This window comes from Pinus tabuliformis, chromosome 4_1, assembly GCF_031772625.1.
Source record: "Pinus tabuliformis cultivar Carrire ecotype Pingquan chromosome 4_1, CPIR1, whole genome shotgun sequence".
Taxonomy (NCBI): Eukaryota; Viridiplantae; Streptophyta; class Pinopsida; order Pinales; family Pinaceae; genus Pinus; species Pinus tabuliformis.
Genome location: NC_142303.1, coordinates 750,173,654 through 750,188,353, shown reverse-complemented (window position 1 = coordinate 750,188,353; position 14,700 = coordinate 750,173,654). Strand labels below are relative to the sequence as shown.

Below are 14,700 nucleotides of genomic sequence, written 5' to 3'. Positions count from 1 at the left end.
TGAAGGGGACTCAAGACCTTGGAATCAAGTATACACAGGTGGACGACTTCAACTTGATTGGATACTCTGATTCAGACTTCGATGGAGACAAAGAAACTGGGGTATCTACTTCAAGATATGCTATGAGTCTTGGATCAGGAGCTGTCTCCTGGAGATCACGCAAACAATCAGTACCAGCAGATTCCACAACAGAAGCAGAATATGTGGCAGCAGCTGAAGCAACGAAAGAAATTGTGTGGCTCAGGAAAATTCTTGAAGATTTGCAAGTAAAACAAATACAATCTACTCCACTCATGATTGATAACACATCTGCAATAAAGTTGGCCAAGAATCCAAAGTTCCATGATCGTACTAAGCACATCAATACTAAATATCATCTGATCCGACATCATGTTGAGGCCAAAACAATCCATCTCCGTCATTGTTCCACGAACGAGCAAATTGCAGACATCTTCACCAAAGCGCTTGGAAGAGAAAAGCTTGAAAGATTCAGAACGATGCTTGGACTCACCAACATCCCTTCAGATTAAGGGGGGGAATGTTGACACCTAATCCGAAACGGATCAGGTGAAGCCGGACAGTCATCTAGAAGATGAACTGATCCGTTTCTGTACATGTATAAATAATAATAGTTGAATGAATAATATCACTAAGTTGATTTGCGCTCATTAATTTCTGAGCTAACCTGGCCTGACAAAAATTAAGCAATAAGGGAAAAAAAATATTGACCCAGCACAGCCACTAGATGTCACTAGCAATGACATAACAATTTCTAATGAATTTGATATTAACAAAGATGATTTTCATAACCAGTTGTCACTCACCATAAAAAAATATTGGCCAAGAACAACCACTAGTTGTCACTAGCAATGACAACAAGATGATTTTCATAATCAGTTGTCACTCACCATAAATAAATATGTATGATAGTTTTTTTTAATTAATTAAAAAATAAATTTTTATTTTAATATTATAATAAATTTAAAGTATTTTTGAATTACGATATGTGATTATTTAAAATGTATTTTTGATTGTATATATCAATTTAACACTTAAAAAAACTTAGATTTTAAAATTGTAAAAAATTAATAAAACTGCACAACTCAAAATTATAATTCCACTAAATCCTTACTAAATCCTAAACGAATTTAACCACAAAATAACAGCTAATAATTAATAAAAACACAAATTTTTAATGGCATATATCCACCCACATTAAAGTTAGTGTGCAATAAAATAATTTGAAATAGTGAAGTTAGTCCTCGTATCCTTAATATTGCTACTGAGATTTGGACTTTACAAAATTTAAATAGAAAACAAATTGTAGGGCGAATCGAATCGAGTAATGGGCAGATGAATTTTACAAACAATTTGAGAAAGGTTCAAGTATCGGAATTGCCTTATAGTTTTTACCCATGTGTCTTACGAGGCAATGCTGAATATTATGAGTAGATTTCTACAAAATAATTGTAGCATACTTTGTATAAAAATGACATATCTATATGTAACTATTTTCTCAACCACCATTATTAAATTACAAATTCCAGTTACGCCATTATCCCTTCAGAGTGCTGAGAATTGGAGTCGTCATTTCACTCAGTCGATTTAAGGCAGTCACCAATACAATAATAATCGATAAGGAAACGCTTCCCGATATCAAACTCAAAACACTGATTGCAACAATGGGGCGAGTGTTGATCAAAGCCGACTGCAACCACTCCATTACCATAAATACGCGCGCATGATACGCCGGATACCAATCTTTTTCCCATTCCATGTACTCCTCTGGGGTCTTATAATTCTTCTCCTGCATTTTGAGGTCCAAAATTCGCTTCCTCAGAACTATCATATTCGCGTCAACCATATTCGGGCCGCCTGCATTCAAAACAATTCAGGACTTAGTGTAACCGTATGAGAGGCCAATCTATAGAGAAATAACCATAAATCCTGCAATGAAGAATAAAAAAAAACACTACCTGAACCAAATCGGTATTCGCCAGAGCTTGCAGCTTTTACAACGAACTGCCTTTGGCTAACTCTTCTCTCCCTCTTTGAAGCAAAAAGAAGGTGAACTATCCCAATCTGCTTCTGCAGTAGTGGTGAGAACGCTATGGACATTTGGGGTAGAAGCCCGGACCAAGCTTTGGGCATGGGTATCGCGTGTGTGAGATCCATGGCTGACCTATAAATCTCTGATCGTTATTGTATTCGAAGACTATACTGCTTCGTTCACCAGCAACAGAAAGAAAGGCAGGCACAGCTTTCTGATGATTTCCACCCCTAATTTATTGGCACAACGAACTCCTGTTACTCATTTGGGATAAAACTGCGGTGAACAGCACTCTGATTTATAGTGCAGGCTGGGTGCAATCACTCCATTTTTGGATTTTTTTTTTTTTTTCTTTTCGGGAGCGAAAGAACGAAGCAGGCTCTCAATGATGTGGATCCGCGGCTACGCTGTTTTGGCATATGGTCATTTTTATTTTTCAAAAGTTCAGATTGATTTGGATGATTTCGATATGCCGTTCAATTCTTTTATGGTATTCTCGAAAACATAAGCATGATTAGCATTTCCAAAACAGCCTTATAAATAGGTTGACACGTTTTTTTTTAAAGCGAGTTGGCCAACGACCTACTCTAAATATCTCAACTGTAGAGCCACTGAGTTCACTAACTACCCACTCTAAATATGTCAACTCTAGCAACAGCGAGTTCATAATGGGACAAACTCATTCTTTATGTTGGTATCTTTTAGGTGAGTCAAAATCAATGTAAGGTAGATTTGATTTTGGTATTTTAATTTTGATCCAGTTATACTATATTCAATCAACAGTTGTATTGAGAGGCGTAAAGCAACGTTACAACATCGACATCAATGTCACTACGGTGCTAGGGAAAGAATTTTTTTATTTTCGTATTTGAGGAACCACACTAATGTTTGCAATCAAATGGTCATGTTGTTGAGTTTAATCATCTTCACCACCTTTTCTTTTTATGTCCATATATTGTTGAAAGAGGCCAGCTCCAACAATGGTTTCAGGAAACATGTTTGAATGCATTTTCGTTTTTTGGTTTTAGGAAACATGTTTGAATGCATTTTCACTTTTTGGTTTCAGGAAACATGCATCTTAGCTTTCATTGAGTCAAAAAAAACCAAGGTGTTATTAGCAAACCCTTAAAAAAATCCAATCTATGAATTTATTGCAATGTTTTGTTTTGAGAAAGCTCTGTGGGTTATTATAGTGTGATATTCCTATGACACTTAACATAAAATTAATTATCATACTGGAATGTAAAATAAACCTTTCCGCTCAATAAACTTCTCAACTCAATTACTAACTATATATACATATACGTACTCTTACTTATTTCTCAAACTAATCTTCAAACCATTCATACAAGTGAATCCAATTAATCGACTTTTTTATCCCAGTAATTTTCAATTATTTTATAACTATTCTCCAAACCATTAATATAAGTGAATCGAATTAGTCGACTTTTCATCCCTATAATTTTCAATTATTTTTTAATGATTTTTAAAGTAGATAAATTCCTTTAATTTATTTGAGAAGTCGAATTAACAACAGACTAGAGTTCCCGCTTGAAAGACATTAAAACTGAAATAACAAAGGTGGATTTTGGAAATTTTAAGGGTTTTAATGTTCGCGAACTTGAGGCATACAAAAATGTTTATATTTTTATAAAAAAAATGATCAACAACCAACAACGTTAAAATTATATTTTTATGCTGCAGCTTTACATTTTATAAACTTAATATGAGTGCGATATGTGTTGTGGGAAGCCTGCATTCCCCATATTCTTTACTTATCCAAGGGACATCACGTGCATGTTGAAATTTGTAATTTGATCCACAGTGAAACAAAGTAATACTGGACTCCCGTGTGCCACCTCCAAATGGTCAACAAGGTTTGGTGAACATATTAAATGTCTGCACATGTTCCCACATGGTATCTAGTTTCATATACAGTTTCCCATTTATATGTTACAGTGATCATAGATATTTAATTCTTTTTCAATTTTCATTTCTAAAGACGGGAAAATTTAGGATGCTTTTCACGCGTGTTTTTAATAAATTTGTGAGTATAGTTTGAAGTGTTTAGTCGAAATATAATTAAATCAAATAGGCAGATAAAAGGTTCGTTATAAACACAAAGTATAAAGGATAATTCATTGAATTAAATAATAGTAAAAATGCATGATAGAAATAATTGAATTAACTTTTTGTCACGTAACCATGATAGAAACAAGGTAACGAGGTTTCCAAGTGCTCTAAAGAAGCAGAAAGAAAACAAATTTATTTCATTAATTCATTACCTAACATTTTAGACTAACATTTTAGATTGACGAATATAAATAATAATATTTTCACATAGGCATGTTACTTTTTTTTAGCAAAGCGAATCTTTCTCAAGGTAATGATAATGTGCAATTATAAAAGTAATTCACATTGAAAAAATAATTACATTGTATACTATAACGTGATGTTTGAATCTTACATGGATATATGAAAGGGAATTTTTGATGGGTCAAATATGTTTATTAACTAATATTTTTTAGCAAAATTAGTTAGGAATTAATAATGATGAGCATTTATGAATAAATGTAGAACATGGAACTAAATCTATGTCTAAATTATTATTCAATATATGGTTCATTGCCATATTGGCAAGCACAACTTGCACAATTTTTGTGTGGTTCATCACCATGTTGGTAAGCACAACTTGCACAATTTTTGTGTGGTTCATCACCATGTTGGTAAGCACAACTTGCACAATTTTTATGTGAATCACACGCGGTTATTGAGCACAACTTAATAAATACTGTCAATTTTTATGCATTATTATTGTGCACTCAATTTCATCATAGATATGCTTATATGATAAGAATAATGATAAATATTTTCAGTTATAACATATAGGTCATATAGGTTATGTTACTGAATTTTTTTTTTTATCAAAAAGGAAAATTCAAAAGAGTTGTTGGTTATGATTATAATTAATTACATAAACAAAGCCACTACAATTATATTTATTCTCTTTTGTGTAAAGGTTTTTATAGAAAATGTCCTTGTAATATCTAATCATTAAACTTTGAGAAGTTAGGGAATTAAAGAAAACATGATGGAAACCAAAAAATAGAAAACTATTAACATTGTTCAAGATTAGATTTATGAGGGTGATGTCAATGTAGCTATTATAATCTTGGACATAGCTTTAGTTTTGGAAACTAGAAATGATAATAAGGTCAGTAGAATTCTTACTTGAACCTTAAAAAAAGAGTTGTCATAATCATGTTAATGCATTATGACTTATATATTGTAGCATTCCCCATATTCTTTACTTATACAAGGGACATCATGTGCATGTTGAAATTTATAATTTGATCCACGGTGAAACAAAGTAATACTATTAATACTGGACTCCCGAGTGCCACCTCCAAATGGATATATATAAAAGTCATGTTCCATAAAGCTAATGGATCTTTCATTTTCTAGGTAATAATATTTGGGAACACCCTTGAGTGGTTCCTTTCATTTCAATAATGTTTCCCATGGTAAACTATAGATTGATACTTTCATTATAACAATATTTTCATTCTGATCTTAACATGTCACTTCCTAGAATAGAATTGGGGTTGAAATGTTACTAATGGTAGACGATAGATTGATTTTTTCATTATAGCTATATTTTCATTATAATTTTAGCATGTCACTTACTAGAATATAAATTGGGTAGGGAGGAAAACAACTCATCACATAACCACCCGGACTAGACCCACAATTGATAAAGCTAATAGATATTATATTCACAATGTAGTAAGATCGATGAAATTATTAGACTAGCAAAACATCTGCATATAATATATAAAAGAAGGTGGACATTTAAAACCTATATGTCAAAGGAACAAGAAACTACATAGTTGCATACAATGTTCTTATAGTAATAACCAATATTATTTTATAATAAACATAGTGTAATTTGCAATGCATATATGATTTCCATTAGTTAAGAATCTAAATGAAAAATGTCATATGTATATTTTGGAGGGAGATATTTTGGTGGGTTAGTCTAGAAAGAGGAACTTCCATAGTTACATACCACATGTTTATAGTAATATAAAATATTATTTTATAACAAACATATTGTACTTTGCGATGCATATATAATTTCAATTAGTTTAGAAAAGAATTTAAGAGATCAAAAAATTATGTTATTATATAATTTTACAAGTTTTTATGCATATGAGTATCAATTGTATGCATATGAGTATCAATTGTAAGATGGATGTTTGGTTGCACATTTTGAATGAATATAGATATAATGTCCAAATCAATATAAGCCATATGAAAAAACTATATATTTTCTAGAAAACCTACTAAAAAATGATGTGTTTCCTAGACATTAAGGAGTAATGCTAACATGTGTAATTTTCTTTCCTACTTATTTACATTCCAAGAACAAGTGAAATGAACATGTATAAAAATGGAACCAATCAATTCAAAAATAAATATGAGAAAATTAAATTAACGTAACAATACATAAGACATTGTTTAATCAATCTGAAAAAAGAAAAATAAAAATAACATTATGATCACATGAAATGGGATTTCAAACATAAGGCACACCTAGAACACAAAAACAAATAAGAACATTGTATATCTTGGACTCACGGCTACAGTTAACCATATTAATGATGTAGAATATTCTAACAATAGCAACAAGATTGAACTTTCCTTATCTTACCTTCCTAAAGAAATGAATTTCTATGTTTGACAACTTCCTCTTGCTTTGGCTATAGTCGTGGGAGTATAATCTTGTAAAGAAAGCAATTGTATTTTGGAAAAGTTGAGAATCGATGCAATTTTTAACTAATTTAATTTACTGGAAGAATTTACTTAAGTGAACATAAAGTCACCTAGTTATCCAAAAGAACCATGCAATATCATGTGCTCCAAGTGGCTATATGCATGTAATTTCATCACTCTATTGAGCCTGAAAAATTGGCTACAATATTTCTCTTGTAATTTCTTTTTGTGAAGGCGATTTTGTTAAATAAATAGTTTGAAAATGAAAGAAAGAAATACCACCATTGGAAATTTACTTAAATGAGCTATTTTTTTGGTCATTCATGTAAATTAGTAAATTATCTAATCAATTTTTAAACACAGAAGATCACAAAAATATTATTTCCCATGAACTAGTGACCACAAAAGTTATTATAAGATTACATAGATAATTGATCTAGCATCTATATTTATAATTTACACCTAGGTCATTATTGAGGCCTTAAAACCTCCCTAAATTTCCTAGATTTCAAGACCCTCAATTTTTATTTTTGAGAACTGGTAAAAAAAAATGTGGTCTAACTTTCAATAAATATGATTTATGGATTTCCTTTTAACTATATGTAAGGAAATTTGTTTACATAAATTGTGTAACATTTTATAATTTATTTGAAGTTCAAAAACTTGTGAATTGAAAACACTGTATGTGCGGAATTAGATTGTTTGTAGTAGGATCTATCTAGAATACTTAATCCTTATCTTACTTTATGAAACAAATTATACTTCTAATGGGAAATATAATTTCTTAAATTGGGAGTTCATTAAGTTATCGACCAAGGCATGTAGGCTAATGAGGCATTGGCACAATCTATTCATAATTAGATCTGATTGGAAAACTATATCACATGCTGCGGTGTTTGAATAAAAAATATTTTCTATTGGACATGTTTTTATGCTTCTCTTAGTTAACAAATATTCAATATACATTAATTTCCAAAAGCAATTTGCATTCATCAATGTTCAACAAAGTCTAGTAAGAGTAACAACTACTCAATCAATTAACACTTATGTTGAAAAGAACAAACAAGGCCAAATAATTCAAGAGGACTATAGGTTCGAGTCCTAGGGGTGTATCTCAACCCTTTTGTGGATCCCTGGCCTAGTAGTATCTTAACGCATGCAATTAGGGCCCTTAACACGCAATAGCAATCCAACTTATTTTAATTGAAATGCAATGCTCATAAATGAATCGATAACATTATATAACTATGATGGAAAGAATATGAAATAATAATTCACAACACTAATGGTACATGTTTATAGAAAATTGTAAAGAACCACATTGAATTTGTTAAGCACACAAAATCTATGCAAGTGCATTCCAAACCAAGGGGCCCTTCCTGGCAGGAAGAATTGTAGGTAAAAGATAGCATTACTCTAATAAATTGACTAGAAACAGTGTGAATTATATTATAAAGTCAACAAAAATGTAATACAAAGTCCAGAACTTAGTTTAGTTGTGTCAATAATATTGCAGTAACATTATGGCTAGATTTCTTCAATTGGTTACAATAAAATATATTAGCAATTATCGATCAATCCATCTCGAAGAGTAAGGAGAAGCGTTCTAACTCAACGACCAATATTTTACAAAAACTATAGTGGATAAAACTGCCAACAATCTTGTTCCAAATAAAAATCAAACAAAATATAAAAGATAACAAAATAAAATTTGATTTGAATGTGCATGACATGGACAAAGTATCCAACCTAGCATATAAACTAGACATTACATCTTTCCCTCCCATAACTATCAAGGATGGCTCATTCTGATAGATTATGATATAATGCTTGATTTGGTAACCAATGGTCATCCACCCTAGGTTGTAGGAAAAAGAGGGCTACAAAGTCTTACAACCATTAGATAAGCGAATTTACTAAAATGCGGACCAATTTAATGAGAAACGACATAAAAAACGACAATCACCTTTGATAGTCAATTTGTGATTAAAGGCATAAAACAACAAGAAATAGTAGTAAAGTGTAAGGAAATAAGAGGCAAGGTTTAAGGTTTTGAGTCTCTGATAGATGGTTGGGATGTGTTAAAAGAGGGTTTATTTTGAGGCTCTTCATCCCCCATGCTCAGACACACATCCTCATGCTCTACTCCCTCAAAAGCTTGACCCAAATGGTCAAGATTCTTCTCACTCTCCACTATTTCCTCTAGGAAGCCTAGACCAAGCTTTGGGCATGGGTATCGCGTGTGTGAGATCCATGGTTAAATTGAAAATATTTGATCCTTATAGTATTCTAAGACTATACTGCTTTGTTCACAAAGAACAGAAAGAAAGGCAGGCACAACTTTCTGATGATTTTCCACCCCTAATTTATTGGCACAAGGAACTCCTGTTACTCATTTTGGATAAAACTGCGGAGAACAACACTCTGATTTATAGAGCAGGTCGGGTGCAATCACTCCATTTTTGGATTTTTTTTGTTTGTTTTTCTTTTTGTTCTTTTTCCCGGCGAAAGAATGAAGCAGGCTCTCAATGATATAGATCCACGATTACGATGTTTTTGCATATGGTCATTTTTATTTTTCAAAAGTTCATATTGATTTGGATGATTTTGATATGCATTTCGGCACCAATCTACCTGGCCATTCAATACTTTTACGGTATTCTCGAAAACATAAGAAAGATTAGAATTTCCAAAATAGTCTTATACATAGGTTGACACATGCATTTTTTAAAAATGAGTTGGCCAACCAACTATTCTAAATATGTCAATTGTAGAGACACTGAGTTCACCAACCACCGACTTTAAATATCTCAACTATAGCAATAGTGAGTTCATAATGGGACAAAATCATTCTCTATGCTGGTTTGATTTTGGTTTTTTAATTTTCATCTAGTTATACTATATTAAATTAACAATTGTATTGAGAGGCGTAATGCAATGTTACAACGTCAACATCAATGTCACTTTATAGTGCGCACAATGCCATGTGGAAGGGAATGATTTTTTTTTTTACTTTTTCATTTCATAACCATTCCAGTGATTCTAATCAAAGGGGGTTGTGTTGTTGAGTTTAATGGATGGACTATTAGAACTATCCTCATCACTTGCTTTTTTATACATCTAGATATTGTTGAAACATGCTAGCTCCAATAATAGTTTCAGAAAATAGGTTTCAATGCATTCTCGTTTTAATGAACCAATGTTACAACTAGTCACTTTTAATTATGGTGATCCTCTTTGAGGGGTCATCCTCAACACCACTAGATGCAAGTATTGGATAGGATCTAGAGGGGGAAGAGGATGGAGTAGAGCGCAATAGCAATGGTGGTGATCTTGATGATTTTGACATTGAGGAGGACAACCAATAATTTTTGAGATTTTCCATCTAGGTTCTAGTATCTGTTTTACCATTGGTATTGTCATCTATAGTAACAGTAGAATATATTCCATGTATTTTGATTTGATGACATCAAATAACTCAATGAGAAAGCTACAATTTAAGGTTTTAGTTCTAACCTCTATTTTATATGTGATGAATATTCTAGTTTTTTATGTGTTTAATGTGGTAATTAGTTGTATAAATATTTTGTGGGTGCTCTAAAAATTTTGGATTGTATGTCTATATTTTGTTTTTGTAATTGTGATATATATATATATATATATATATATATATATATATATATATATATCTATATATATATATATATATATAATGTTGTGCAGCTCACATTTCAAGGGTCAAAGTGTCCCATGTTGGACGTTCGTATCCACATGTCTTGTGTATCTTATATCCCAGTCTCACGTGACTTAATTGATGACCTATTAACTTGGCCAGACAGGGGAGGATAATGTAATTAGTCTTATTGGAAAAAATATAATGGGTGCTTTAGTTGGTGAGGCAATGAAATTTTTTATCCCCTTCCCTAGACTCACATGTTAAAGAAAAATTCTACTGAGAAATTGATCTTATTTCTCTTCATTTTATTATATTTACAGAGACACATGCATCCTATTCTTAATTAAAATTATCTTGATCTTATTTCTCTTGATTCTATTATATTTACAGAGACACGTGCATCCTATTCCTCATGAAAATTATCTGGAATCCAATAAGCTCCTAAGCTCCAATAACTTATCACATTGTAGGGCTAATTAGAGGTACAAACCTAGTCTCCCTGTATTCGTTGTAAACTTGGGCTTGGTATAATGATGCATCAGTTGCATTTTCCTTCAAATCACGATGAGTCCAATTCTATGGTTTTAGACCAGTTGAGTTGTGACAACTTTTTTAGTACATTTGGGGATTCTTCCATAAGATTAACTACATTATTACCAGGAATTTATGACGTAGCTGAAATTAGGTCATGTTATTAAAAGAAACTGGTTTAAACTCCATGTTATTAAAAGGAACTGGTTTGAACTCCCCAGTGGTTAATTATCCAAACTCAATAATAGAGATTGAACACATTAATCGACAAATGCACCACCTTCAATGTGGATATGGATCTCTCAAGGGGTAGATATGTTTAACTATACTATTACCAGAAGAGCTATGGCTTAGCTGCAATCAACTCATACTTTTGCCAGACATTCGTTTGAACAGAAATTCATTTGAACAAAGTGCTAAAAGATCCAAACTCATTAATAGTAATAAAATACATTGGTCAGAAACCAAACTACCGTGCGTATTGATATGGACCACGCAAGGGTCGATGCAAACCTGTTAAACCATGATACGAATGCGGGGGCCTAAGAAGTACAGAGTTGTGTTTGAGCAAACTCCTTCAGCTTCACTTGCTCAAAAGTCAAAAACCAAAATGAACTAAAGAAATATTTTCTAGTTGTGTAAGGCTAAGCAAAGCTTTGAAACATACTTGGCTTGTTGGGGTCCTACAGCTGTGATTCCATTTAATATATTACTCAATACCACATTATGGTCTATTCTATTAAACCATAAAAAATTGATGAGTAAGGAATATGCCAAATTTCCTATGCAAAACGTTGTTTGCCCTACGATAGATTTTGGTTTCACGCGTCATTTACCTCTAGGATTGGATGAATTGGCTAATATTGGTTGGGAGTGCTTGGCCTACAAATAGTCTTTGATTATTCTTCATCATCTTAAGGGTTTTCTATGCTTCCTTCCTGCTTCATTAGCTCAAGCAGTTGCATGAAAAAATCGAACTGGGCACACTAAAACGGCATTTGGGTGTTTGAAAAAAAAAACCTTAGTAGCAAGGATAATGGAAGTGCGTACAATGAAATCACATTTGGGTGTTCGAGAAAACACTTAGGGGAATTCCCAATACCTTTCCTAGGGTTGTGAATACGATGGGTCCCAATTTTGGATCAGGGACGATGACATCCTAAAGAGCTAAGGATGAATTGTAGAGCCATGGAATCCATGATATTGGCTTTCATATAACCCAATATGATGCAATTGAGAGAATAATCAAACACTCCCCAAACGAGGGAATTCCTGCATTGGAGATCAGAGAGCCCGAGGGCCGAAGTAGAGTTATTGAGATATTTATCACTAAGATTAAAATCCCACCTGGTGGCAAGAATTTTAGCAGGGGGACAGGTTGTGAAGCCTTCAATAGAGTGGTGCTAGTAGTGGCAAATGTAGGCTCCTGCATGGGTGTCTCAGATGAATTATTGGTAAAGAATTGCATCATTAGTTGTATAGTAAACTGTAATGGGTTTGTCTTTGCAGCTATCACATAGATTGGATCGTACATGCTTCTTGGACAGGGCATTGGTAAAATCGACATGGTGATCACATGACAGGAAGAGCTTGGAAAAGTCGGCTTAACAGTAAATAACTACATTCGCTTCACCAAAGTAGTCAAAGGGGAGAGGAGCAGTCGCAGGGGAGAGGTGCCTTGACAGGCGCACCCTCGTCCATAGCAGTAATAGAACCCTACACCTATAGAAGAAGTAGCTTCAAGACACCATATGAAATTTAGAAATATTTTCAAGTCTATATTTTTGTATATGAAGATGGTCACGGGATGGGGTGATCCATTTTAGCATTTGTTAGTCTATGGGGTTTTTTCAATGTAGAGAATTTAGTGGCTAACTGAATTTCCATCGAAGAAATTTATGTGGATAAGTGGGTTGTAAGAGACAGAGTGGTAACATTACATGTCGCAGGAAGCACGAGAACATGTGTTTCGCTGATGAATGAACATAGAGGATTATGAGTGTTGGGAAAATGGAAAAGGAAGATCACTGCCTTGTTTATGATGATGGACACAAAGGTGTTGCAACAAGCTGGGATGGTTGTGATGTTAGTCCCTATGATGTAGTTGGAAAATGGTGATAAGAACCACAACATGTTAGATTTTGATTGCAGTGAGGCAGACGAATATGAAGATCTACTATTGGTTGGGGTGAACAATTTCTACCCACTCAAACCCATAATGAAATGCTTATCAATGTAAATATGGTAATTAATTATAAGTTTTTTTATTTGTAATGATATGAAGATTAATTAGATTATAATTTGATTCCTAAAAATAAGATAAATTAAATTTTGATATTAATATTTTTAATAATTGTTTTATTTAAAATTTTATAATTAAATTGTAATTATAAGTCTTTATAGTTTGAATAGGTTTACCAATTAAACATTGTGTTTTCTTTTCATAGATTTTAGGCTTGTTTTGAGAAGGCAAAGTGATCTATATTTCTATAGAGTTAAACACTGTGTTTTCTTTTCATAGATTTTAGGCTTGTTTTGGAAAGACAAAATGATCTATATTTCTATAGATTTGGAACAAATAAAATCCTTATTAAGAGGCAACAAGGCCTTTATCTCCATAAACTTTAACAATCAAATAATCACACAAAAACAAGAACATCTAATATATTATTTTAATGTTAATAAGGATTTGATTTGATTCCAAATCTATAGAAATATAGATCATTTTGTCTTTCCATATATATATTTTGTGAATGTAGGAAAAGGTATTAGGCTTAATGATCATAATATTATATCATTATCTCACAAATGAGTTAGTTTTTTTTTTTGGTAAGCTTGGTAGGACTCCCTGATTTTCGTGGTTACATGTCCATTATTCACCGAGCTAGGGGGGAGGGTAGCAAAAGATTTGAACCAAAGACTTCGGGTGAGGTGAGACTTCATTTCCACAGCCACGGCCACTTGAGTGTTTACATGTCCATTATTCACTGAACTAAGGGGTAGCACAAGATTTGAACCCAAACTTCCAGTTAAATGATACTTAAAAAATTATCTATCTATCCGTCTTTCCAAATAAATTTCAAACCATAACTTGAGTAAACCTAAATTACTAACTAGAGTATTCTTTATTTCTCAAACTAATCTTCAAACCATTAATATAAGCGAATCCAATTAGTGGACTTTTCATCCCTAATAATTTTCAATCATTTTGTAATGATTTTTAAGGTGGATAAATTCCTTTAATTTATTTGAGAGATCGAATGAACAAACAGACTAGCGTCCCCGCTTAAAGGACATTAAGACTGAAATAACAAAGGTGGATCTTGCGTTACGTATATTCTTTACTTCTCCGGGGGACATGACGTGTATGTTGAAATTTATAATTTGATTCACACTGAACCAAAGTAATACTGTACTCGCGAGTGCCACCTCCAAATGGTCAATGAACTTTGGTGCACACATTAAATGTCGTGCACATGTTATGAAGATGGAATGTAGTTTTATATAGAGTTTCACATTTATATTAAATGTCGTGCACATGTTCCGAACATGGTATCTTGTTTTATATACAGTTTCACTTTTATATGGGTACCATTATCATAGATATTTAATTCTTTTTCAATTGTCATTGCTGCATACGTGAAAATTTAGGATGTTTTTCAAGTGT

The 14,700-nt window shown here is 32.6% G+C and overlaps 1 protein-coding gene across 1 annotated transcript; it reads right to left on the bottom strand.

Annotated features, from left to right (window-relative positions):
- Positions 1–1,386: 1,386 nt before the first annotated feature.
- LOC149178318 (uncharacterized) lies at positions 1,387–2,295 on the bottom strand. Its single transcript, XM_089423599.1, has 2 exons — positions 1,977–2,295; positions 1,387–1,875 (listed from the first exon to the last, which is right to left on the bottom strand). Exons 1-2 carry the CDS (start codon positions 2,173–2,175, stop codon positions 1,556–1,558), a joined length of 519 nt encoding a protein of 172 aa, XP_089279725.1. The 5' UTR covers positions 2,176–2,295; the 3' UTR covers positions 1,387–1,555.
- Positions 2,296–14,700: the final 12,405 nt, after the last annotated feature.

Bases quoted from the DNA above. Each gene is read 5' to 3' on its own strand.
- LOC149178318 (XM_089423599.1), bottom strand. From the start codon at position 2,175: ATGGATCTCACACACGCGATACCCATGCCCAAAGCTTGGTCCGGGCTT. The intron at 1,876-1,976 runs GTAGTGTTTTTT...TTTTGAATGCAG, and splicing joins CGAATACCGATTTGGTTCAG to GCGGCCCGAATATGGTTGAC.